Here is a 26,964-nt window from a genome sequence, read left to right as displayed (position 1 = left end):
TTGAAAATAAAACATCTGCAGTATTTACGTTCTCTGCATTGTATTTGCCTTGTCTCAGCGTATCGGCTGTAGATATAAAATGTCAGCACCACCTTTACCAGCTCATAGCCTTACACTATAGAGATTGTACACATTAGTTTGATGCTTGGTGGTTTAAGAATGCTTTCATCAACCTCATGTCCCATCTCTGACCTTGGTCCTGCTTATTTGAACCCTTTGAAGCAAAACAGTGACATACAGTACACACAAGTCCGCTGCTCTTAAGGGATTACTTCCTGTCTGTCTCTTCAGTGCTATGTAAGTCCATCCTAGGCTGTGGCTATTTTTGCCATCCTGTAACCACCCCTTAAGATTTATTAAGCTCTGATACTGTATGTTTGCATGCCTGCATGGCTGGGAAGGTTTAGCAGTTGATCATAACAGCTGTACAGGAATATCATTAACAAATATCTGTTGACAGTGAGTCAGGGAGATGGTGGCCTTGAAGAAACATTCCCGTTTGATACGTTCCTATTCATTTTCCCATGGATGCCAGAGAAAACGCTTCAAAACCTACCCCCCCCCCCCCCGGCACAGCTTCTATAAAAGCTAAGAAGGGTTACTTGTTAGGATTTAAGCTGAACCAACATGGAGAAGAAAGGCAGGTGCATTCTGGGTTTGAAAGTGTTACACTGTCAACTTCATGCCAAATATTTAATAGTGAATTTCCTCAAGAGAGTGTCAAGAGCAGTTTCCTGTACAGCACACAAACCTGGGCCCTGCAGAATGATGAAACAGCCCTCAATTTAGGGTGCAACATACACCTGTAACTTTGATGAGTGCTTCAAAACCTTGGTTCATCTTTATTTGATTCTTTTCTTTACCAGACCTGTTCTAATGAGAATGTTAAGGTTCTTCAGTAAGATCTACATCATCCCACTCCTGTAAAAAAAAAATGGCTGTATTACTCAGGAGTTACATTGTTTACATTGTTTTCATCATTAAGTTAATGTTCTTAACCTGAGATCAGATTACATTAAATGCCTAAATGTTTGTTTTTACCAGTCAATTTTGGGTGAGTGCACTGTATTGTATTTCTGTTAAGTATTACCACATAAAAACCTTAAAGATCCCATGAGATCATTCCCGCTTCTTAATCTCAAAGTCGTTGTGGCCCCAGGGTATACTGTTCAACCCCTACTGGGGAGCACAAAGGGCTAGAACAGTCTCACCTACATGGAAAGGCAGGGAAATAGGAAATGGTTACCTCAATTTGAAAATAATTATTGAAAAAAAGAACAATTAGCCAGCTGGGTATTATAAAACAAAGCAATTAATGTTATGCTAATAAGCTGGATTTTAAGCAATTCACTATCATTTGCTAATTGAGGTTAATTAGTCTGACTTCCTAATATATCACTTCAAATTACAAGAGTGATTAATCTGACAGAATTTAGTATTTAAAAAACTCTTCTGATGTACAGCAATCAGGGGAAATAGTTTGGCAAAGAGAACATTTTTTTGTTTTATATACAAAAAGCCAAAGCTTTTGATTAATAAAAATCCACTTTGCTCAAATGTTACATAAATAGGCAATAATGAAGTAAATAAAAGCAAATGATTAAACGTGCTGTCTAATCTAACATATCAATGCCATTTAATTTGGTAATTGTGTAAATATTTGCTCTGCATGATGCAAGGATGTCGATAATTCTTATAAACCAAAGAGAATTGAAAAAAAAGAGCTATTGTGGCCTGCCCACAGCACTCAGCAGAACTTTAAATGGCTGACATTTGCTTAACAGTGTTCTACAGTTTCTTAAGGTGGTCAGCATTAGATGTATAATCCAGCTATTAAAAATTGACTATGTACAATATGCACAGAGCAGCTATAAATTCCATGGTACTGTGTATCTTGATATTTGATTTAGAAAAAAAGTGCATGTACAGTATGCATGTATTTAGTGCACAGATGCAATTAAATAAAGCTGTTTCTAAAATTCATTTTTCGATGTCTGAGTAAGAAAAACAAATGCACATTGCAATTAGATGTGACTAATTTAGGGACGGCATAGTAGGATAGCTCCCAGGGGAAAACAACTCATTTTTTCTAAGGCAGTGAAAACCTCTTGGAATAATTAAGATGAAAATACATTTTACTTTATAATTCACATTTCTCTTAACGGGTCTCCCTGCAAGGATATGAATATGCATGCTATTCATTGGAGAGTAGAGTCTTGAATGCTGCTTCAAGTAAAATTCAAACTTAATGTTGAGCTGCAATTCCCTTGCAGAGTTCCTGGCAGTCTGTCCTGTCTGAACAGGGTTAGAAGGAACTAAGGGACAAAGAGCCAAATTCGGCTCCCTTTGCCAATTTACATGAAACACCTGTGTGAAGTTTGTATGTTCTCCCCATGTTTGCATGGGTTAGAAAATGGATGACAATGTCCACTTTGCCTGCAGACTGAAGACCCTGATGAAGAATTTTTCCTTTACCTGGGACTACTAGATCTCTGGTACAGAAACAGTCACATACAGTATCTTTAACTGGGGATTTCAGTGGCCATAATGCATCTTTGACGTGCTTGAGTCTCAGAAAATAAAAGAGCTTTTATAAACACTTCAGTCGCCTTCAGGAGAGAATAAATATCCAATGAACAAGACAAATACAAGAGATATTCTTAAACTTAACAAGTGCTTGCTCCAATACCAGAATTTGATCTTCTCCTCTCTATATACTACTGTATATACCGTATATACTCTGAAATGTATAACACAAGACAAAATGGAATTTGTTAGTAATCTAAAAAAACAGTTTCAGACTCTACAAGGGCCATCAACAGCAGGCCTCAGGGGAGACAGCAAACTGGGATTTGCTGTAATGGCAGGAAGATAAATGCCACCAGGTATGAGGTACAGCCCCTGGAATCACAGCAATTTAGGTGGGGGTGGATATTTGTGATTTTATCCAAGGAGATATCATTCATCTGTCATTCAGAAAATTCACAACAAAACAAATTAGGTTTGTGTATGCACAATTTATGTTCCTCAAACGTATAAGGACTGGAGCTTTAACTGGGCATCTCTTACTCTTAAATTAACAGCATTCTTTTCATTATTTCCTTGTAACCTTGAGAATTCCACTTCTGCAAAATGTATCAGAATGAAAAGCAATGTAACTAATATTAAATGCTTTACCAAGTATCTTGTGCAGCTGTTGCTGGAGTTTAACATGTTATTTTTATTGTTTGGAACAATGTTTCATCCAAGAGTAACCAATTCCAATTCCATTTTAAGGGAACAGGGAATAGGGAGCTCTCCTCCCCCCCAAACTAACACATGACAATAAAATACAGCTTCAAGGTTAAGGTACCATACCTTTAAAAGATGAAATAAGGCCCCCAAAAAAGAAAAAATCTTTGCTTCGCTCTGATCCCACTGTGTGAGTGAAGGAGGTGATATTTTCTGCAGGTGAAAAGTATGGAACCAGGTGAAGTTCTCGTTAAAGTGCAGATGTGCTCCCCCACAATTACACTAGGTCGGACCTGGCTAATTGGTGACTGACTAGTGAAGGTCAAATGCTACAGCAGAGAATGTGTAAATCAAAGGCAGTTCAGACCTCATGGCCAGGGGTGGTCTAGAATTAACTTGACAGTGTGTATTTTTACTGCTCCCCAAACCAGAAGCTGTGGTAATTACCTGCATAGCTTCCTCTCAGCATTCCCTTTCTTCCCTCTCTGAACAGGAATCCTCCAGGGACAAACCCATATCATTACAGCCATGTGGTAAAACACAGGGTCGCTAACATTACTGCTTTCAAAGGATGAAGCCACATTGTGTACGGGTTATTCTAAGCTGGTCCTAATGATCACCCTTTCGGGACTATCCTGTGTGATCTGATGTGTTATATTTTCATTTGGATTTTGCAAATATAGTGGTTGGTAGATCAGCATGAAGAAGGAGAAGAGAATGTCTTCATACAAGCCAAAAGGCCACAAACTGGTCTGTTTTGATAGTGAAGTTTTTGTATACAGCATGTGTTAGATATTGTGGTCGCTGTCACCAATTGTTAGCCAAATATTCAAAGTTCCAGTTGTCTTCATCTTCCTCAGCTGAAAAGCAAGTGTGAGACACTGCAAACACACAACATTGGCCTGAATAAACCTTTGGATGGTCTCTGATGTTTGAAAAGGAGTCCAATGAAAATGCCTTCTTCAGATACTTTTGCACAATACTTGCCTTACAAACTGACTAACTGATACCTATTGAGGTAATTAGCTGGTTTAATTGCAGTGCTGTATAATCTCAAGACTACATGCCAAAGACTGAGAAAAGCTGGCTTCAGCACTGTGTTGGGAAACACAATCTATTTCTAGAACACTCTGGCTTTTCTATCTATAGCCCAGCTGACAAACATCACACTGAGGCCTGATTATTTAAGATTAAGAAAGGAGTGCCTGTACATGAAATCGGTGTGTACTGTATATGTATGCATGATTCATAATTGCCAATACAGAGGACTAAAACAATGAGTGCAGAACTTGTTCCTGATCACCCACTGAATTCCACTTTTGTTGAGAAGCTCAAACAGGCCCTGGAGAGGGAAGACCACGAGGGAGTGTGCTGGCTGCTCCGAAGGGAAGCAAAGGGTGCCAATGCCATCATCGAGCTCTCCAACGACGACTGGATGAAGGACCCTGCTGTTCCTCTCCCTCCAGTTGTGGTGTTAGGTACACGGTAGATAAGATGTTCATTTTAATGCATGTCGTGTGTATCCCATTTCATTTCCTGCAATAGACAAGACAGTTAGTCTTGGCAGGGACAGGAGAAATAAGTTTCGCAAGTTATTGTGGTACAACAGACCACGTGTCGAACACATCATCCAATACTGCAGCCTTTAAACTATATAGCCTTTGACTTGTGATTGCAGATGCAGTTATCTCGTTCAGTGCCAAGGAAGCTCCCCCCCAAAAAAGTTTGGAATGTTTCAGGGTTTTATTTCTTTTTGAAAAGTGATCATTTCGTTAATGTCATTATTTTCCCATACTGTCTGCATGGACAGGTCACTTTCTGCATGCACAGGCTTGCTTAAAGCTGAATGGAGGACTCTTCCTCATTCTCCCCTGTTTGTGGTAACAACCTTTGTAGCCCTAAGATGAGATGTGAAAAACACATCATTGTGGATTGCAAAAAATGGATGACTACAACAAAAAATAGATGTTTATACATTAGAAAAAAATGACCGTGCGTGGATCTGCTTATACTGTATACTGTAAGCACAATATACACTAAAAATCACAATTTCAAATTCAATGCTTAATATAATCTATTAGAACTTCATTCATCCTTCTGTTAGCAGAAAACTGCTTATTCCTGGTAATGGTCACAGCAACCCAGAGCCCGTTCTGGAAGCAAAGGAGGACACCAGTTCACATAAGGACACGCACAGCTATGGGGCGCACAAGTCAGAGATACCAGCTGACGTAGACTGCATGTCTTTGAACTGTGCAAGGAACCCAGGGACATCAAATAAACCCATGTGGCCACAAGGAGAACATGAACACTTCACACAGAAGGCACCCAGAATTTCAGCCACACCCAAGAATCCTGAATCCTGGACCCAAGAGCTAGAGGCAGAAGTACTGACCTCCACATACTGTGCTGCACAGAAACTATATTTAATTCCATCCATCCATCCATTCTTCAACAGCTTTCAATTCAGGGTTGAAGGGGAGCCAGAGCCTATCTTATCAAGCAATGGCTACAAGGCAGGATACACCCTGAAAAGGACAACAGTCCATCATAGGACAGACACACACACCTAGGGCCAGTTTTCCCAGTGTTTGGACTGTTGGAGAAAACCAGAGCACTTGGAGGAAACATCCAATCTCCACAGATATACCACCCCAAGTCCAGAATTGAACCCAGGGCCCCAGCTCTGCAAAGCAATAATGCTAACCTCTGCACCACTCTGCCACTGCTTAATTGAATTCATGCAAATCCTTACCATCTTACAGTTTTTCAGTGTACGTTATTTTCTAATTATAGAATTTATCCTGCATAATTTCAGAAATATATAAAAATAATTACATTTTATACATTTGAAATGCAGATGTTAGTTTTCACTTTGTCTGTTAGTTGATGCCTGAGAATGTAAGAAAACTCCTCCAAATTTAATAGTTTGGGAACAACTGTTCAGAGTGGCTTCTGATTAAAAGAGCAGGTTTGTGATGTTAAGATATATATTCATTACTTTAATATTGTATAGTAGCCAATTCTTATCATTAATGGGCTTTTTTTATGACCATGAGGATCACTAAGCAACCCTGGAATGTTAAGAGTTCTTGGCGATACAGCCAGAGGTTACCGAACAATCCTACATCCAATCAAACTGCTTGAATATACAATATTACAGCCTTTTGTTATTTTTATGTCTGGCCAATACAGGCTGTGTCCTATTTCGAGATCACATTGCTGTGATATCACTGCAAATGTATTCAGGCTCTCAGTCTGCCTCTGGCTTGTTTACAAATACTAACCTGGCAGCTCTGGCGCCTCCTCTCACAAGTTGACAAAGCAACAAGGGAGCCTTTTTTTTCCTGTTCTGTGTCCATGTTACTGTCAGCCTTGTGATGCGAAATTCGGTTCCAATCAAATCCCATTCAGGCTATAAATACAAATACGAACAGCAGATATAAATATTGTGTGGCTTGGTCAGTGGTAGATAATAAGCTCTTTTGGTTTTTTTGTTTTTGTTTTGGGGGGTACACCTGGAGGAGAGAAAGCTGAATTTGTGGCTTAGGTTTGAGAGGAACAATTCAAGCAATGTATTCCAGAAGGAGCAGTGCATGTGCTTCATATTCTTCAACTCTGGCCTCTTTGAGTGGCACTAAGAATGACAATGGACAGAGCACAAGCATGCAGAGCTCTGGTTGTCTGCAGGCTGCTTTGAGAGAGAGCACTGTGGTCAGGGAGCCAGTCAGAAGGGCAGTGAGAAAGCCAGTGCTACTATTTGAATGTCCACCCATTCTGAGATCTCTTCTTACCCAACACTGGAAGGATCTGCAAGATGGATATTCCGACGCTGAAGAGCTGAACAAAGTTATCGAGTTTCAGAGTGATGAACTACAATGGACATCCAAAAAGTATGGTATGTTTTGAAGAGACTGTGTGCTTTTTAATGTGCTCTGTATTATTCCGTCACGAAATAATTATATAGGGATGGGCTGTATTTTCTCTACTTTGTTATTTGACTCTGATAGCAATTGACTAATTCTTAATCCTTTAAATTTCTTTTAAACATGATGATTTACTAATAGAATTACAATCTTTGCCATTGTAGTGTGCAAAGGAAATCAGTTAATTCTGATAAACAATAACAGTGACATACTGTAACTAGTTTGTTAAAACAACTCAACTCAGCAACTCAAAAAGTTAATAATGCATTTTCACAGAGTATGTATCTGTTTTTAATGGAATGTGTTAGTTTGCGTATTATACCTTTATTAATATGGCCCAGTGTTGGAGCATGGTATGCCCTTCTAATTTGCAATGTGTCTTTACTAACATATAAGATCCATTTCAGAGCCATAACACACGTATTTGCTAACATATGAGATCCATTTCAAATTCTCTGGATATATGGAAGAAAATCCAGAAAAATCATGGAAAGGGACACAGTGTACTATACCATTTACACATACTCCAATCTTGTCCAGTGCTGAATAAGTAACAGATGCAGGCAGACCATGAATCTGGAACACCATTGCAGGCTTAGCTATGAGCACTTGAGCCTCTCAGCATAATAAGAAAGAAATCCTCTAGGCCAAAAGACCAGCCAATTGACACGAGATTTAGAGAGTGTAGGAAACTTAAAGGAGTGATGTCACTGTAAGGGCATCATAAAGATGGTCTGATAGACATACACATTAATTATAAAGTTGTGTATTAGACATTTCTGCACAGTCTGCCCAAAGAAATCCTATTTTCTATAAATAAAAGACTAGCTAGAGTTTTGAGCAGAACAGTTTATGGAAATTACTTAAGTAAGTTTTAATTATATCAGTGCTTTAATATGAATCTCACGCTGAACGCTGAGGTTTTTTTCGCCAGAGCACTGTCAACCTTTGAAAGAGCCGTTTAACAAGTTGATTTTTTTTATCTGGTCCTAACTTCTTAATGTTATGAGTTCAGTATCTGTGTCTTATTTGCATTACTGCTTTGTGAATATGACGCATACAAGTAATTATTTGAACCCACATCTCCTGCACTGTTTTCACTCTTATTTTGTGAATTTTGTCAATCCAACTCTAAATCCCATAAACTTCATCGAGCTCCCTAAAGATAATTTTATTCACTCATTGGCTATCCCTATTTGTAAAGTGTGATTGTCTTTCATGATCCTGAAGATGATTAATAAGGCTAATGAAGGTTCTTCACCCTCTCTGGCAGGCTGAGCAGGTGTTGTAGTGAGAGATATCTGGTCACGTATTATTCAGTCATGGTGAGATACATTTGACACTTCTGTTTCCTTGTCTTGACACCTTTAAGAACCAAAATGCTGGGCTTCTTCCCAGGTAATCTTTTCATCTGCTTCAGTCTAGGTCCATAAACATTCAAGATTTTATATTGATGTGGCATTTCTTCATTATTGCATATAGCTTCAGAGCTTTTGGTATCTTCTTGGGAAAGAACGGTAATATCAGTGTTTCTTTTCTCTTGACATGTAAAATCTACAAACGGCATTGGTGGATCCAGTGTCTCCTGTAGTAATCCAATTTTCATCCCTATACAGTAAAGTAAAAATGATGCCTGCATGGTAGATCATAATAATAATGTTTCTTTATTAGCCCTATACAATTTCTTGCATTAGGAATTCGTCTTTTCGCATACCCCAGCTTTTCTCCATGGAGACACAGACACAGACAGGGAGAGAAGCTTGGGGTCAGAGCGCAGGGTCAGCCATTGTACAGCGCCCCTGGAGCAGTTAGGGTTAAGGGCCTTGCTCAGGGGCCCAACGGAGTAGGATTCCTCTGCCAGCCGCGGGATTTGAACCGGCAACCTTCCAGTCACAGGCGCAGATCCTGAGCCACAGAGCCACCGCTCCGCAAAGCGGATCATCCGTATGGATTCAGTTTTAATGCTACGATTCTCGAACACTCAGCTCCTTAGCCAGGCAGGGGTTGTACTTACAGGCTATGCTGGAAAGAGAACTTTCAAGGTTTGGGAAGTGCTTGGCATTCTCCAGAAATCCATCATGAATCCGATTCGATGGCACCAGGGTGTGTGCCTTTGCACCTTGCTGATGGAGGACTTCAGTCTTCTGGTGTTAAGCAAAAATCCTGTCTTCTCATATACTGATTGACAATTGTATGGAGATCCAATGCTATTAAGACGAATATTGTAACATCATCAGGTTTCAGGAGTCCTATGACTGAAGTGAGGCTGGTTTTAGGTTTGGATAATAATTGGTGGATAAATAGTTAATCATCCATTTGGTAAGTCAGATACTCTCTAGCAGGGAGTTTGTCTGTAAGAAAATGAGCATATTTAGCTTCTATTGGGTAAGCAAGGAAATCTCTATCACCATTATCAACTTCCCAAGGAATGCAGTTCCATTCAGAAAATTAAAGCATCAGGTCAGGATTTTCCAATATATAAACAAATGTCAGAACAGTATTCTGGACAGCATTGGCAGTAAATTCCCATCAAGCATGCATGAAAGGCACTGGTTCTTCCAAACTATTTCAGACAAGTCATTAAGGTGCATAACATGCAAAATTTGATAAAAGAAGAATGCAAGCTCTAGCTTCAAAGAAAATCAGGGGAATGGCAGTCCCTGTGATTCTTTAAAGGCTGATCCAAAGAAGCTATTTGTTTTTTAATCTTCAATACCATCTCACAACATTGTTGTTTCACTTTCTTTAAATTCATTGTGTGGTTAGTGGTAAAGGACAAGCACAGTGGTCATATTAAATCAGCCATCTTCCACCTGGACAGAATAACAGCATTCTGGGAGATTCATAACTCATAGCATTGCACATCCTGGAGGTGAAAGCACTTGGATCTCAGCCCTGATGTTGCACTATAGGAGAAAACCTCAAAGGGCCACACTGTGAAATTGTGGTACATATGTCATACTATAAAGAATGATTAAATAAGCCAAATATAATGTATTACCTATGTTATCCTGCAAACCACAATTAAGGTATGGAAACTAAGGTATGCATGGATACTAAGGTATGGATCTTTGCTATACCTAACACCATAGGAGAGAGTTCTGTTTAGGTATGACAAGAATAATTTCTTGGTTTTCATGTGACTCTTGTGCTGCTGTTTGTCATTCTTGGCTGCCTTTGAAAGAGCTGTGATTAGAACATCAAAGCTTTCCCCACTGCTCCTTCCCCTGGTTAACTACCCAAATGGACACTAATACTTGAGATTCAATTTCTGGGCACTCACATGATCCTGGCTTTATTTTGCCTTTTTTAAACTTAATTGCCATCTCCGTAATTACGTATCCTGCATAATACAGCTTTCAGTAATGTTAAAATAAACAGAAAATGGAACTAAAAACTCATGGCGTCAACTTCTAAAACCATTTCCTTTAATTATATCTGTGTAATTGGCACAACACAGAAGCTTAGAAGAAAAATCTTGTACTCCTTAGTTTTTCTGGTACTCCTGTTACAAACATATCAATTTCACCAACGTTAGCCTGTCTTGGCTCTTACTGAGAAATCAGACTTCAAAAACATCTGTGGTGACAGCAACTGCTCTTTTCAGTGAAGACTGAACCAGCTGAAGCAGACAGGTCAAGACTTCTCATGTTGTGATGCAATATAACAAAATGCTGGGGTTACAGAGACCACCAAACATGCAACACGCATGAGACAGGATAAATCAGAGTACAAAAAGCAGAAGAGAAACCTGTAAGGTTATTGAAATGGGTTGATTTAGACCTTGCCTAAATCCTTTCAAGATGCATATACATTTTCAGGAGGCATTCACCACTGAAAGAATCACCAGGCTGTTGTTTAGTACACAGAATCTAGCTGGGCTGCCTTCTTATTTTAATATTTTGGGGTACTCTGGAAAATCTCCCTGGGGAGATAATCCAAATGCTATGTAAGTTGTGAATGTGGCCCAATTTGGCCCACCTTTCCAGTGCACTCTAACCTTGAGACCCTGCCAAGATCATGAAGTGGTCACGTACAAAATCTCACATTAGTTAGTGTCCAGGGAAGGTAGCAATTGCTCCTAAACATGGAAAAACAAGGCAGGGTGCAGATAAATCAGCCCCATATCTGAAATACATGACAAGCAGCCAGAATCATCTGACACAAACATCAAGTGCTAAAATTATAACCACAATAAGCTACAGCCTAGAGAATGACAACAATAGGTTATTAATAGTCAAACAATGAGGGAAGGGGAGAATGTGAAAATGGTCAGGGGCTATATAACCTCATACCTGACTGGAAGCACAGCATTCTTGATTCTTTGGAGATAAAACAAGCTTCAGTGTTCCTCCTGGAGATGCCCAGAACTGTACATCAGGAAGAGGCCTGTCAAACCATATGTCTGGATATATGGCACACTTTAGCAGAGGCTGAAGTCAAGCAGCCTGCCCTGGAAAAAAGCTCCAAAATAGAGGAGAGATATATTAATCTCTACAAGGCTGTGCTCGATGGAGATTTTAGACGCCTCAGGGCACTGGTGGAGAGGACTCATAAGAATGTGAATGTAATATTTGATGTTAACAAAGATGAGTTGGAGTGGAGAGTGAATAGTGTGGCCACATATGGGTGCTCAGGTAAATGTAAGTGGAAGAAGAATTGTGATGGAAAGAGCTTGTGATTTCTTTTAAAGAGTGTTTAGTAGATATCTCTCTTTAATCTTACAGATGTCCGCAGCTAAAGATTAAATTTAAAAACTGAAAAAAAAATTAGATCTCATTACCCTGTGTTAGCTACCCTGCATATGCTTCCTGTGCAGTTCAGAATTATTTCTTGGATTGTAGCTCTTATTTGTTACCTACTTTTTAAAACTTTATATTTTGAAAGTTATTGGAAACCTTATAAATTACTGGGTCAATGGTTAAATGAATCTTGTTTTATGGTAAAGAATACTAACATTTTCTGCATTAGGTTAATTCAATCTGTCCTAAAATGCAAATGCAAATATTTAGCTACAAATAATACCACCTTTTAATTTGTTTCACCTTTATTTTAGTTTTTGGTTTCGGTTTCTTTTGTTGTTGTTTTTTCTTTCCAAATGGATTTTGAAAGATTTTATCTACAGCCTGGAGTAGTGGTGTTGAATATAAAATTAGTGGTATCTAAGGACAACTGGAGAAAAACTGTCCACTCTAGCACTGGACATACTGGAATCTACTAAGAATGCCGTTTAGCTTTCGATTACAATTTCTTTTGGGAAAAAATGTCTAAGTTATGTTTTTTTCCACATCATCTAAACCAAAAACACGAATTTCTGTAGAGAATAACTGGAAGATGTCCTCTATAAGATTGTCTATGCTCATTTTTGGGCAGCACCTAAACAACTTTGAAGCTGCTGGCTCATATGTGTCTCCCTCCCTGTAGGACTGTGGTCACTGGAGTACAAGAGGGAGCTGACAAGCCCCCTGTGCATTTCTGCAGCACAGGGCTACACAGACTGCCTGCGGTACCTGCTGCAACATGGGGCTCGGCCGAACCTGGCGCCCGGGGGCAAGACAGCGCTGCACGAGGCCTGCGAGAACAGCAACACCGCCTGCGTGGAGCTGCTGCTGGAGCACGGAGCCAGTCCCGTGCAGCTAAATGAGGAGGGGCTGACTCCGCTCCACCTGTGCAAGACCCCACAGTCCTTCAGGCGAGTAAAACTCCAGTCCGGAGTTTCTCTGCAGCCCAGAGGCATCTACTCCTGCACTCAAACAGGGAGCACAAAAGGCTGCTTCTATTTGTTCTGAGCAAGGAGGAAAGCCTTAGCATATACCTTTGCATCGAGTCTGTTTGAGAACAAAATGAATGCTAAATAGACATGCAAGATAGGTATGATAAAATGTCAAAATGAGCCAGAAAAGAGAAAAAGATTCTGATAGGATATTGACAACATCCTGGATTTTTTTGTACATTTTTTGCAATTTAAGTTTAACCCTATACAATTTGCGTCACTGTGTTTTACGCCATTAAGGGCATCATGGTCCATTTGGTGGTTAGATTCCCCCTAATTGCATTCTGAAGGATGGCAAGGAAGCTCTCTCATTAGTGTGCTGGCGAGCAGAACAAGCTGTCTCCATCAGATCTAATGGTGTTTGAAACAGTGTTGGAAGGCAAAGACATCTTTATCAAAAGGCATTCAGACAGGAGCTTAACGCTCTTGATTTTGTATAAGAACAATGCAGGAATCCTCATAACAACTCTTTATATTTTTATTCTTGATTTATGCTCTAACTTAAAATAATCAGAAATTTATTTAAATGTAAATCCCTCAAATGTAACTCAACTAGTATGGCAAGAAGCATGAATGAAGAATAAATACCTGTTAAGTCAATGGCAATAAATTAAATTAAATCATCATTAAGCTCCATATTAGTGTGAAATACAGTACATGGTGAACACCTGCATTATAAAATCAAATGTATAATTTTGTATGTATTATATATAAATCTCAATGCAGATATCAATCTGCATGGCATAAATCTAAGACTAAAGACCTCAGTTCTCTCTGCAGGTGTGCTAAGCTCCTTGTGAGGTATGGAGCACTGGTCACCCAGCCCAGCGAGGAGGAGTGTGAGACACCCCTCCATGTGGTGGCCAAGAGAGGGCTGCAGAACCACGCCCACCTCTACCTGCGCTATGGGGCTGAGGTGAACAGCACCAACAGCTCAGGGGAGACACCCCTGGGGGCTGCCTGTGCCCGGGCTCAGAGTCTGGAAGAGCAGGACAACTACCTGCAGCTGTGCCGCCTGCTTCTGATCTACGGAGCGGACGCCAACGTGGTAGACAACGAGAAACGCAGCCCCCTTCACAAGGCCAGCCGGAACGCCCAGCACGGCCTGGTGGAGCTGCTGCTGGAGCACAAGGCGGATGTCAACGCTATCGACTACAACGGGAGCTCGCCGCTCTCCAACGTGCTCCAGAATGCTGTGATCAAGCAGGACCTGCAACCCCACCTGACTGTGCAGACTCTGCTCAACCACGGCTCCCTCAAAGTGTGGCCCCTGGCCTTCCTGAAGGTAGGCCTGGCTGCAACTGCACAAACGTCAGCACAACATCACTACAGCTTTAGACTTGTTGTTTTTTTTCTCAGGGTGACAGAGAGACTTTATAATGCTGAAAGGAACTGTGCCGGATAACAAATCAAAACACATTTTGACAGCTGTCTTCATCTCTGTGTCATATGAACATGAGGCTTTCTGAGGCATTTTCGAAGCAGTGCAGGAAGCAAGGTGGATGTCCGTTGATATACAGTTTTCTGGCAATAATCATATTTTTGACACCAGGGCAATGCTGCATATTAACTAGACAAATCCTACATGGTATTGGCAAAGTGTTCTGAAGCATAAAACATGCATATTCCCATCCTGAAGGAGTAAGTGAGATGCCCTGTGTTTCAGTGCATTTTTTTATGTTACCATCCCTTTTTCATAGTTACAAAAAAATGGGAAATGAATGAAAACACCCGGAATAAATACTGTTCATTGTATAAAAGCTTTACAGTAAGAAAGAGTCCAGTTGAATGCTGTGACATTTGAGGTACGTATCTCTATTGGCACAGCCTGGCACATAATGAGTTTTTTCTGGTAGATTAAATGGAAAGAGTTCATAATTTGTCTTTAAATACATTTTATCTGTTTTTGGCTATGCTAGGTACTGACATCCTGTGCTGGTGCCCCTAAAACTGTTGAAATCTTGTTCAACTCCTACAGCCAGATCCCTGTGACTTACAAGTGGATAGAGGCAGTGCAGGAGGATGTCTACAGGGTAAGAATGAGGGGATGATACACACAGAGCTGAATATTCACTTCAATATAATAAACTGTCTATTTTTCACTCATCCCATCATGTAACGAAAGTGCCACACCACGAGACCTGAGTCAACCTCGAGGGCAAAGAATTGGCATAAAGCCATAAGTGACATACACGCAAACAGCTGGTTAATTTAAAACACTACAGATGGGTAATTGAATAGGCTGTAGGAAGAGTAAGAAGGAAAGGAGGACTACCACACATATGTTTCGTGAGAGGGATAAGTAAGGATTAATGCCACACTTGAAAGTAGCAGCACAATGTTTTGGCTCAACAGCTTCTTCAGGTATCAACAGGACAGAGGTGTCACACCTGAGGAAAGCTCAACAGCTGAAAAGCTGTGTTTCTACTTTTCAAAGTGGATTTAACCTTTACTTGTTCATTTGCACTTAATAGACACAGAGGCTATTCCACACTCAAACTTTCCCTGACAAACAGTGATTTTGATGCTGCTGTTAACATCCTCTGTCTTTACCATGTGTTAATTATACAATATTAGAAATAATGAAGACTAAATGAAAATGTGGACATACTGTATAACACACATCAGGCCTTATAGATTGATACCTTTTGTATATAATGTAAATGCAAAATTATAAATTCTCCATCATATAGGTTATAATCCAAGTTGAGATCTTAATAGTGCCCTTGCTGCAAGTGCACAGAAGCTAAAGTTTTTTCGAGAACAGTAAGATACACTTCAGAAATAGTAGAGTGTAGTGCTTTAGAAACCTTTATTTAATCTTTTCTTATTTTTTTCGTCGTTGTCCAAAATTTCTGTGCATTTAGTTTTCTGTTAGAAAACTGGAAACAACTAAGCTGGATCATATTCTGTTAAATTAGTTGTGCTGGAAGTAATTTGTGCAAAATGAAATCAGCAAAAGAAACAAAATCTCTATTCCTCTATTCCTAAAGTGGTGCTGATTCTACATGATTCATGTAGTGGAAGCCAGCATTAAATGGGATCCTTCAATAAGAACATTTTTGATGTCCTTGGACTGATAAATTATTAGGAACCCAAAAGTTTAGATGGACCACAAGGCTGCCTCCCCTTTGTAACTATTCTTGTGTCCTTTTTTTCAAGGTCTGAACTGAACCACAGAACGTTTCTCTCATATGTCCTTGAAACAGTGCTTTCATTGGCTACCAAGGTCATCAATCATAGCCTGTTTTTCCATTTTCTCTTATTAGTTTCTCATTGGTATTCCCCATAAAAATGAGCTCCAATACACGAGCATTAAATGTTCTGAGGTAACTGTGATACAGCTGTGTGATGTAAAGATACTGTTCAATGTGCAATGCCAGTGCACATCTTTACTTCTAATGCTTATTGAATGTCTTTATTAATTTACTTGGGGCTGTAAAAAAAAGGGGGCAGCCCTAATATATACATGCACAAACATAGAAATCCCTTAAAGAATTTGAGAGCATTTGTATTTTGGCTCATACAGACTGATCCTTTGCCCCAGACACTCAGTCAACTCAGTTTTGGAACTCACTTTAGATCTGTTGCCCTTTACAACTATGATGAACTGAGGTTATTGAAATAATTCAAAGGGGAAGGAAACCAAACTGATTAATGCAAAATCTACTTTTAGATCTCCAGACCTTTTTTTCTATTTTCGTCAGATTAATCGTAACAGGCATTTAATTAATTATTGCATTATTAAATAACTGCTTTTCAAAGGAAGGGTCAGATGGCGTGTGGTGTACAGCCTTTACAATCTAATTTACTCATTTGCAGTGTGTTTGTCACTGCAGAAGCCAGAAATGTCTTGGAGAAGTTGGAGAAGTATGTTGACCTTTTCTCCTTTTTTTTTGCAGACACACCAGACATTCTACGAGTCGCTGTTTTCACTGGAGAATAAACCCCGCTCTCTCCAGCATCTGTGTCGGTTTTCCATTAGGAAACACTACGGCAAAGACTGCCACTTATTCATTCCATTATTGCGTGTCCCGAAATTCCTCCAGTGTTACCTTCTGTTGGATTCAGAAGGTATAATTTATTAAGGAATTCTACTAACATCAAAATTGAAATCATCTATGTGCATGGTTTTGCTACCAGGAGTTCCAAACAACTCCAGACATAACCTTGAATAATCAGTGATAACAGTTCATAGAAATCTGCACTGTTTTCTGCAACAACTAGTCTGGGAACAGTCGTCTTGAGATTTGTCTCCTCAAGGGATTTTTCTTTCAGACTTGCGTAACAGAAAAAAAGATTGGGAAATACATATTTTTAAAACATTTTGTTCAAGCACTCTGTAAATTTTGTTTTTAAAGATTTTCACATGGCTGAACTCACCACATTCACAAGGTTAATCAACTATTATGCTCCTATCTGTTGTTTCAGAATTATCCACAAATTGTGTTAGCATTGTTTTTCAGTATTACCAAAATGTAAACATTTAAGGTATATATTGAATTCAGGTTCTGCTGTTTCTGAAAGCTTTCAATACCAAAGGAAGCACAATATTGCAATTATAGCTACTCAGTATCTTTGTATATGCCCAGTCAATTTGTGAAAATCTGTTTCAATGTTTTGAGATGCTGTGATTTCTGGAATTGTCAGATTTCTCAGTCTGACACCAACAGCTTGTGGGCAGAGCTGTGCAAAGTTTAAAGGCTGTGTAAAGGTTTTATAACTTAACTTCCTAGCTGGACAGGACTGAGACACTGAACATTAGCCTTTGCATGTTCCATGTTGCAGACTGAGCTATTTGACCAGATTCCATTGTATCATACCCTTCATGAAAAGCATACATTCTGCTTACCCATGACTGTCACTGAACAACTGCACACTAGACTAAGACTGGACCCCAGAGGAATTCCTTTACAGACCGGTAAGACTGTTTACAAGGCCTTGACATTCTGTCTTGCATATTCTAGTAATCAAGTATAATTTCTCTTAATGAGCTAAAATAGTTTTTGTGTATTACAGGTAAGGTTATTCAGAATAATACTGCAGAGGTCTACTACTTCATCTTTTTTATCATAATGTTTTAGGATTCAGATTTTAACAGATATATCGCCAGTCAATCTTCAAATTACACCTTAAATCCTGTAGGTGGCACTGTGAGATAAAATGACCAATGCAATTGTAAAGCCTTGAAGAATGGACTTCCCTGTACTTCCTTTTACAGTTCCATTTTGATATGGTATGCACAGCAGAAAATAACAATTACAGTAGAGTGCATTATTTCCTTTTGATACTTTTTTTTCTGAAAATAAACACTCTTAAACTGAAATGAACATAAATGCTTTCCTTCCACATGGGTGTTTTTACTCGTGGGAGCTTGATGCCATTCTGCACAGCGTGAAAAAGCAAAGTGCAGTTTCTTGCCATAGAAACTATCCATATTCACAATACTTCTTATATTTGTTTATTTATGCAGTGTGCAAACTTTTTTAAAAAAATGAACTTGCTCTCTCATTCTGTGTTCCACCCATGGGTATCTTGCTACTACATGAAAAGGACATTACCATGTTAAGCGTTTAACACATCTTGAACCTTAATATTTTAGCAATAATGATTAAAATAAGTATAGTAATGGAGAAGAACAGTCCTCTAAACTGCCTGCTTGCTTTACTAAATTAAAAATATCCCATTATTTTTATTACCTTCCTTTTATGCTTTGCACTCCTATGCTTTCTTCAGAGTGATGCGTGAAGTAAGAGCCTAAGGATAAAATCAGTTTAGGCACAGGAGAGAAGAAGATTGTTCCTCACTTACACGGGGCTTTTGGAATTTTACCTATATTGTAAAGAGCATAGTGGAATAGAAAGTGGAATAGATGGTAGTAGAATCACCCTGTGTTTTCTCCACTTTGCTATTTGGCCAAAGCAGACTGAAAAAGAATGGGATGACGCAGTTCAAGTAGGGAGCTGCATCAGACTGTGTAGGCTGCAAAGGAAAAAGTAAAGGTTTATTCCATGCTGAAAAGAGAAGAAAAGAAATGCAACATTTTGGTTGTGGAGCCTTCTTTGAATGGGCTGTGGTTTGTTGCTTACATGGTGTTAACTGCTTGAAATACAGAGCAAGTGATATAAAGAAACAGCTACAGTATTATGTCATAGTAAGGTAAATGCATTTCCTCAATGAGGCAATCAGTAAAGAAAAAAATATGAAAAAAAATATTTACTGAACAGTCTGCAAAAATATCTTCAGATGTATCAGCTCAGTTATACTAACCTGCATTAAAATGCTAAATTGCATTTCCAGTGTTTTATACTGTATGTTTTTTTATCGTTTAGAATGAGACACAATAAAGCTTTTAATTAACTATGAAAGGCTATTTTATTTCAAAGAAAAGAATATTACCTGCCTGAATCCCTCATTCTTCAATGTCCTGTGATTGCTGCTACAGTCATTACTGTTCACATGATATTAGAACAGAAAAAATCAGCCAGTTTCATAAAAAATAAAATAAAAAAGTCATTTGTTGTTATATTAGAGTAATGAATACAACACTAGTGATAATACAATACAAGTTATTGGATTGCATACATTTGTAGATTATGTTTAGAACTATTTAACAGCCATTGCTTTAAGTTCTGAACAAAATACTTTTTTTTTCTTTTTTTTTAAAGAAAGAGCAATAGCCTCAGTTATGTTGTGAGCAGTGCGTGCAGGACAGTGAACCTGCCTTGGCTCTTCACTTGGCTAACGATAGCCTCAGGGTTCTGATTTCTGATCGTCTCCAGTCTTTTAGCATCAATAAAATATGATGAATTGGGCCATATCTTACTGCAATGCTTCAGCGTAAGCCTTTCCAATTTTCTTAATTGTATATTTAATGCTAATTTAAATTGTACACAATGCAACCTTAAAACAATAAATGGAAGATTGGGGGCAGTAGAGTAAATGCACCCAGTAAGCATTTCAAAAGAGAGAGTGCTGGACAATCAGGCAGTCTGTTACGGACCACTAGCCTTTTTAAAGCAAGAAATGAAATCTTTTCTTGACTTTAGAAGCCGTCTTTGGTGGCTTCGCCCAGTGATCTGGTCTGAACAACAAGTGAAGCCACTTAGCATGTGAAGGCATCATTCGGATTTTAGCTGGATTTGGAAAACAATCCATGGAGTACACCACCCCTCTCATCAGACTTGTCCTTTCCTCTTACCTTCATGGCAAGGTGAGTCCGAAGCTGCCCTAGAACTCTAGAGCACCTTCAGTAATCCCCTGTTAAGAGCCCAGAGATAGTTTTAGAAAGAATACAGTGAAATACTGGTGAGAAAATAATAAAAACAACATCTTTTTCGACAAGACAGCCCAAGGCTTCAGGGCGAAGCTGACACTGGATCTTTCCTTAGAAGGCAGTCAATATTACTGGGAAGACAAAAGGAGTGGCATTGTCTACTACTCGGTGAAATTTCATACTAGTCAATGAAAGTATTTCAGCATGTGTTCATTTATGGAGTTATATGCTTTTAAACGTCGTGAACGTGAACTGACGTTGTGTCATAAAACCCAGAGAAATCACTTATATATTACTGCATTATAAAGGTAAGACTGTTTTAGACTTCATGTGAGGGGTTTGGATTATGAGCCTTCGGGACCCGTTGTTTATCAACATCCAGAGCAAGCCCGATAATCCTACACTTTAATCCCCTCCCCTACTCATATACCCTTTGGTTGGTATTGATTTTCATTATCATATAAGATGTGGGCAATCAGAAGTGACTATAAAAATAACATGAGAAATCAATACAGTTTTCTTTGAGCACCTCACGTATCTTGAGTGCTGAGAGCTGAAGGCAGAGACAGGTACAGTAGTGCAAGCATGTCTACCTCTGTAACAGATGTGACTGCGGAAACAAGCAGAAGTGAGAAATCTATTCAGCGAAGATCAGTCACAACTTTAAGGCTTCACCAATCCCATAATAAGCTACGTCATTTAAAAAAGACCATTTAAGGCTTAAAATGTAATCAGAAAAACTTCAAATAGAAATGGGGGGATATTGTTTTAGTTGCCTATCAGCTGTGTGATGACTACTCTAACCTAAATCTCAGACAAAATAAACTACAGGTGGTAAATTACCGAAGTAGTTATACATCTCGAAAGTATTAATGTAAAATACTATTGAATAATACTACTGAACAATGTAAATGGAACTGACTGGATGGTGGATGTTACAAGTCTAGTTTTCAGCACTCAGGTTTGTTTGGCGCAGAAAAAATATTGACTATTGCTGTGGTATATAACAGGACTATCGCAGATATAATGTAAGACAACATTCAGCATGGTTGTGCTCTTCTGCCTTCAGGTGAAAGGATGACAATAATGCTGAATGAATGTTGCCTCACTTGTAATGAACAAAAGGAATATCGGGACAGCAGGAAGACTAGCAGGAGGTCCATGGTGTGCTCTCTCTGACTAGATTCCTGCTGCGGATCCAGTCTGATGGTCTGATTTGCCACCTGAAAGTATCATACTTTGTCCAGCATAAGGAATACATTGGAATATCCTGTATTTGGAGTGGCCTTTTTATAATATTATTAAAATAGCTATTTTAAATTGTTCTAAAAATACAATGCAGCCTCTATTTTTCATTCAAAGCAATTTAATGACAAAAAATACTTGTTCTTAATGCCATTATAAATAATTTCAAGCGACATTTCAATAAAGCATTCTCAGTACCATTACCTATTATTATTATCATCATCATCATCATTATTATTGTTGTTGTTGTTGTTGTTGTTGTTATTCGCATTATAACTGTTGTTGTTGTTGTTAATACAAGGAGGAAGAAAGGGTATCTTGAGGTTTTACTGTAACTCATCTTTAAATATGCACCTTTTCCACACTTCTTTTCCCGATATAATGAATGATCATGATAGCTAGCATGCAGGATAGGTTTAATTAAATCATATTCCAATCATAATGCATGTTGTTAATTAAACTAGATAATTTATAAGTACAAAGGGGGGTATTTATTAGCTGCTCTGCAAGGGAAATACTGCAGTGTAAAGACACCCCCCTTCTACTTCTTACTATTGATGCCCCCAAATGATTGATAATGAGACAGTGCCTGCTATACTATTTGTCTAATGGCTGTGCAATTAAATTCTCTTGTAAATGACCCATGCCTCATTTCATCCTAATCTATGGAATTTTGATTGAATTCGTCAGCTCTAATTGAAAAATACTGCTATTTAATGTCTGCATTGCAGTTTTGGATCAGGATGAGTTTAATGAGATGATGTCCCAATGACCCTGTAGATGGGAGAGGCACGATATATGCCCTTGATTTTACAGTGAGTGGGGGCTGGGGTGAAAAAGATAGGTTAGGTCTCGGAATTGAAATGGGTTGAAAAGGTGGACACCAAGTAAACACAGTAATGTGTGTGCAGTATGTCGTCTGTCATAATACTTTATATTGTTTGATGACCTAAGAAAGCAATATGTTCTTGTGCTTGTGTGTGTGTGATGGCAATTATGGTGAATATAGTAACCGACTCGTGAATAACATAAAATACGTTAGAATTTACTAAGATATCAGGCTGATATGCGATATCATTCTAAATTAAGATCTAATAATTTTAAAGTCATGTTTCAAAGAAAACGTTTTGCCTACATTTAAAGCCCTGGCTGTCATTTTAATCAAGAATCACTAACATCTTGTTCTTCTCTTGTTTATCGTTTCGTGACTATATTATATAGTGTTATATTACTTCAGTCTCTTAGCTTCCTAAACTTGCAAAGCTTTTCCTCATTTCTGAGACTATCAATGCGTGGCGCTTATCGAACAGCATTAACAATAACCATTGGTCGCGTTTGTAAACTGGACAGGCTGAAGTCTTCAATCGCGGTTATAACTACGTACTGTAACTAGTTTGACAACATTCTCTTTGTAAACGAGTCTAAACGTTGGCCTATTGACCCCAGGACTGGCTGCTTACCGCAGGTTAGTGGGCTGATCTGATCATTTACATATCTAATACCTTTGTTTGGTAAAACGCCTTAGAAAGACGATGAAAGCCCGGGAGTCTTTAAAGCGGGTTGATAAGTAGTGTTTGAAGTTTTTTTTTTAATGCAGGGATGTACTGTAAGAGGATAATAGCAAATAAACAAAACAGGATAGTTAAAATCGTGTGATAGTGATAGCCTAGATCCTCTTGTCACTTCGCTGCAGGACAGTGCTTGTGAGGTGGGGGTGTGATTAGGAAAAAGACACTATGCTACTGAAGAAGCCAAGGCGTGCGCTGTCTAATTGACGGTTCTTGGTGATTACTAATGTAGTGCTGTGAGGTGGGCGAGAAACGAAAAAGGAGACTCTTACAATTAAAACTTTCGCAGTTTTGAGTCACTTACAATGCTACATTTTAACTCTAATTTTGCATGTGTGACCAGCATGTTTACGAAGTGGATTTTTTTAAAGAATTGAAATCATTACTAGCAAAAGTAACGAGGCTTGGAGCATTTCTTGTATACCACAGGTATTCAGTGACTTGAAATGTAGACTTTCTGAAATGTAGAATGTTCTGATAAACAGCCTTAAATAAGTACTCAACATTCTGATGTAATGATTTACCAACTGGATGTATTATTTATTTCCTCTGAAAATCCTTCGGAGGTTGATAAAGCATTTTCGGTATAAAAGGATTGTTTCCCCAAAAAAATAAAGTAGATTGTTCTTCCGCAATATCAGTGCGAAAACACTACATTTATTTTAGAGTTTCATTAAAAGTTTAAATGAAATAACTTATATGCAGACATTAGGATTTCTCTCTTAGATGCGTTAGTTTTTCTAAGCTTTTAACTGTCTTTTGAAGATTAGAGAAGGTTTCCAAGGAAAAGCAAGATCTCCGTTTTTTGCATCGAAAATGGATAAGTTAGATGCATTTTAAAAAAGAACAAAAGTAGGTAAGCATGTGTGTGCGATTTTTTGTGGGCTTTAATGACATATTTTGGGTGGACGCTTTGATCACGGGACAATACTAATGGCCACTGTCAGTAACCAGTGGGCAAGGTAGATACCCTTCAATTGTTTCATGTAACTGTTAAAACGTTCACTTGAACAATGGATTGTGTGATAACGAGCGGCTATTGTGTGCAAAACGATCACTGCTCTAAAACCTTGTCAATGGTATTTTTCCTCGCGAGTGTCAGCGCCAATCTGAAATAACAGGCTGGTGTACAAATTGCTGTTTCGGTTATGGTAGTAGGCCTTTTGATGACCAAGGAAGTCAAATATTTCTAAAGACATGGTAAGTTTTCTATAATAGAATTCTTCCTTAATACTCATGACTCATTTGTCTAAAATGTAAACTTCTCATAACCAGTTCTTTAAAATAGGATATTACAGAAAATAAGTCCAACGGTTAGACTGGGCATGATAATAAGTATTTTAGGCTCATTACAGCCTGATCATTAGTACATTGGTCCAGCAATCAAGTCTTATACCAAGTATTTCCCTGACATCTTCAATCCCTGCTTCTCCTGGAACTCCAGCTCGTTAGGACACATAAGACGCTTTCACACATTACGCAGTTTCATGGCCCTGACCCCATTCTTTCGTTGTTCTGAATAATCACTCTCTGATTTGAATTGCTAAAAACTCCACCCCTGTGATTAGGGAAATACCGAAGTTATCCAGATCATGCTTTGCTTTACATTTCCGAATTGTGTAGACTACAACAGTGTGTATATAGACCCGCACATAACACACGCTTTAAGAACGCTATTCAAGGGGACAGGAAACTTTATCAACGGTTTCAACAGCGTGTTTAGCCCCAGAAATAAAAGAAAACAACCGGATTTTGATCCCTCGACCCATCACGCTCCAAACACTTGCTTGTGCCAACTTCAATAATGATGATAATCCATTAAAAGCATTATATATATATATGCATTTGTATTTTCGCATGTTGAATTGGGTAATTATGGCACCAAATGTTTAGTCTAAATTGTATTAAACGTCTAAGATGTCTAGTTTTTTTTCAGGAGGGAGAATACAATTTCAATGCAGGAAGATTAAGGGAAAATATCCATATTCTCATAAACTAAATATCCATAATATATGCATTTTTAAAAACTCCCAAGTGAAAGTGTAGATGGACAGACTGTATCGCAGTGGTGTGTGTGTGAGTAGTAATTGAATAGGTTTGCCTTTTCGCAGTTTCACATTCACTCGCCCTCATTATTTATGGGCTTTTAAATTGTTTAAGGTTCCTTGACGTTGAATTTACAAGTTCAGAGGGGCCTGTTTTTTTTTCCCCCTCTTTTGTTTCCACCAAAAGCATGGGGCTGGAAAAGGCTTTGAAACTCCATGACATGAAGAGGCATTCAGTGAAAGATAGCGAAGCCTTCTCAACTCCGTCAGGTTCATCAATAGGCTCTTTTACATAATTGCGAGAGGATTGTTTTTGAAAAGTCAAGGGCTTATTTCACGTAGAGCCACATGGAGTCTTTTTGGGTCTTTCACATTAAAAATAAAGCGAGGGGCCATGAATGTGGCAGGTTGAAAAGGGGAAGCGTGAATGAGAGTCTTCTCGCAAATTGGTGTGTCTGATGGAGATTTTTCCTCCAAGGACAAGGACCTCATTGTGGTTAGCAGCATCCTACACATAGTAGGGGAAATATTTGGGGTTTGGTAATGTGGAATGGAGGAGAAGGCGCACGAGAGAGGGGGTGGGAGGCGGTAAATAAGCACCATCCTGTTTGAACAACACCACCCTTCTTTCATGCCTCGAAAACTGGTGGTTATGGCAATATAATGACACAAAGAGTGGGGCATTAGGATGGCTGTATAATTAATCCGAAAGAAAGAATAGCGCTTAGCAGAGTCACTATAGAAGAGTGCAATTGTTCGTACGCAGGGGTCGATGGATGTCAGATGCAATTATATGAAGCAAGTTGTCACCTGACACATGTTTTTAGAAATTTAAGCGACACTTTCCACCTGCACGCACCTCGGGATATCCCTTGAAGGTATTGAGGATAACTAGTGAGGAAACATCGTTGTTTTTCTTTTTCTTTTGTTGAAGAGACAGTAGGAGTTCGGACTCTCTTGTGTCCTACTATAAACCGTCATTATCACGTTTATTGTTGTTGTTATCAGCATCATCGTCTCCAGCACTTACACTTTAATCATTTTGTAAAAGAGCAGTCAGTCGGAGACCATCCATCAAAATGTACATAGCAGCGAAGCCACAATCGGGCTGATCAGGTATGAAATAGTAGTTTGTGATGCCCCCGCAACAATCGATTTTATATACAAGGTGTCCACTGCGATGAAGTGGCGGAGACAGTACATCATCAAAGCCTCAGGTCAGAGGGTAATGGTGCGAGATAAACTCGTGTCTAGAAATCATCATTAAGGACTACTAGAGAAAGATTTACCTCCGAAAGGAGTATTATCCAATCAATAGACGCATTAAAATCGATTACCACTTTTATTTTCCAATTAAGGCTACATTTCGCTGCAAGGCCAAGTTGTTTTTGACTGCTCTGTCTCGCGAATCCGAAGCCCCGTACAGAGGATATGTGGGCTAGACTGTACATTACCATAAACACGTGAGATACACAAATTAATCGCTTTCATTGTCGCCTCATTTCTTCGCTTATAAATCATTTCGAAGCACGGTGAGAGGGAAGTAGCGGAGTACAGTGAAGGGATAAGATTCGGGCTCTGGTATAGAACGACGTTTCGACGATTTGCGAAGAATCGTGGCGCATGGTTCTTTTTTCTTTTAAAAGAAGTTTGTCAGATAAATGTAGTTAACCTTAGATAAGTATAGTGACAAGGGATATTGAAAACTAAACCTGAAATACCCGTGCGGCTTAACATTCTTTATTTTCCCATTAAAATTAGTTTTAGATTGATCATCTAAAACTAAATCTAGATTTACTCAGGCTCTATCCCAAATTTTTTTTTCTGGAATTGAATGTGATCTTTTTGTGATCTTAGTTTATTTGTATCTGTCAAACGTGGTCTAAACTGAACGGAAAAC

At 38.8% G+C, this 26,964-nt stretch overlaps 1 protein-coding gene across 2 annotated transcripts; it reads left to right on the top strand.

Moving 5' to 3' along the window:
• The first annotated feature begins 6,470 nt into the window (after positions 1 to 6,470).
• asb18 (ankyrin repeat and SOCS box containing 18) lies at positions 6,471 to 19,290 on the top strand. 2 transcript variants are annotated; one of them, XM_015358279.2, is made up of 5 exons: positions 6,471 to 7,129; positions 12,582 to 12,849; positions 13,711 to 14,215; positions 14,850 to 14,963; positions 16,833 to 19,290. In XM_015358279.2, exons 1-5 carry the CDS (start codon positions 6,805 to 6,807, stop codon positions 17,016 to 17,018), a joined length of 1,398 nt encoding a protein of 465 aa, XP_015213765.1. In that variant the 5' UTR covers positions 6,471 to 6,804; the 3' UTR covers positions 17,019 to 19,290. The 2 variants fall into 2 exon arrangements, with proteins under 2 accessions (XP_015213765.1, XP_015213766.2); XM_015358280.2 differs by lacking the exon at positions 6,471 to 7,129 and adding an exon at positions 11,158 to 11,794.
• The last annotated feature ends 7,674 nt before the right edge of the window (positions 19,291 to 26,964 follow it).

Source organism: Lepisosteus oculatus, chromosome 12 (assembly GCF_040954835.1).
Source record: "Lepisosteus oculatus isolate fLepOcu1 chromosome 12, fLepOcu1.hap2, whole genome shotgun sequence".
In the NCBI taxonomy this organism is placed as follows: domain Eukaryota; kingdom Metazoa; phylum Chordata; class Actinopteri; order Semionotiformes; family Lepisosteidae; genus Lepisosteus; species Lepisosteus oculatus.
The sequence above is the reverse complement of the archived record's forward strand: the minus strand, read 5'-3'. Positions and strand labels throughout refer to the sequence as shown.

What these genes read in the sequence shown, in the direction of transcription:
- asb18 (XM_015358279.2), top strand. Translation starts at nt 6,805, where the DNA reads ATGTATTCCAGAAGGAGCAGTGCATGTGCTTCATATTCTTCAACTCTG. An exon ending in AAGACCCCACAGTCCTTCAG is followed by an intron (nt 12,850 to 13,710) that starts GCGAGTAAAACT and finishes TTCTCTCTGCAG; the next exon opens with GTGTGCTAAGCTCCTTGTGA. An exon ending in TGCAGGAGGATGTCTACAGG is followed by an intron (nt 14,964 to 16,832) that starts GTAAGAATGAGG and finishes TTTTTTTTGCAG; the next exon opens with ACACACCAGACATTCTACGA.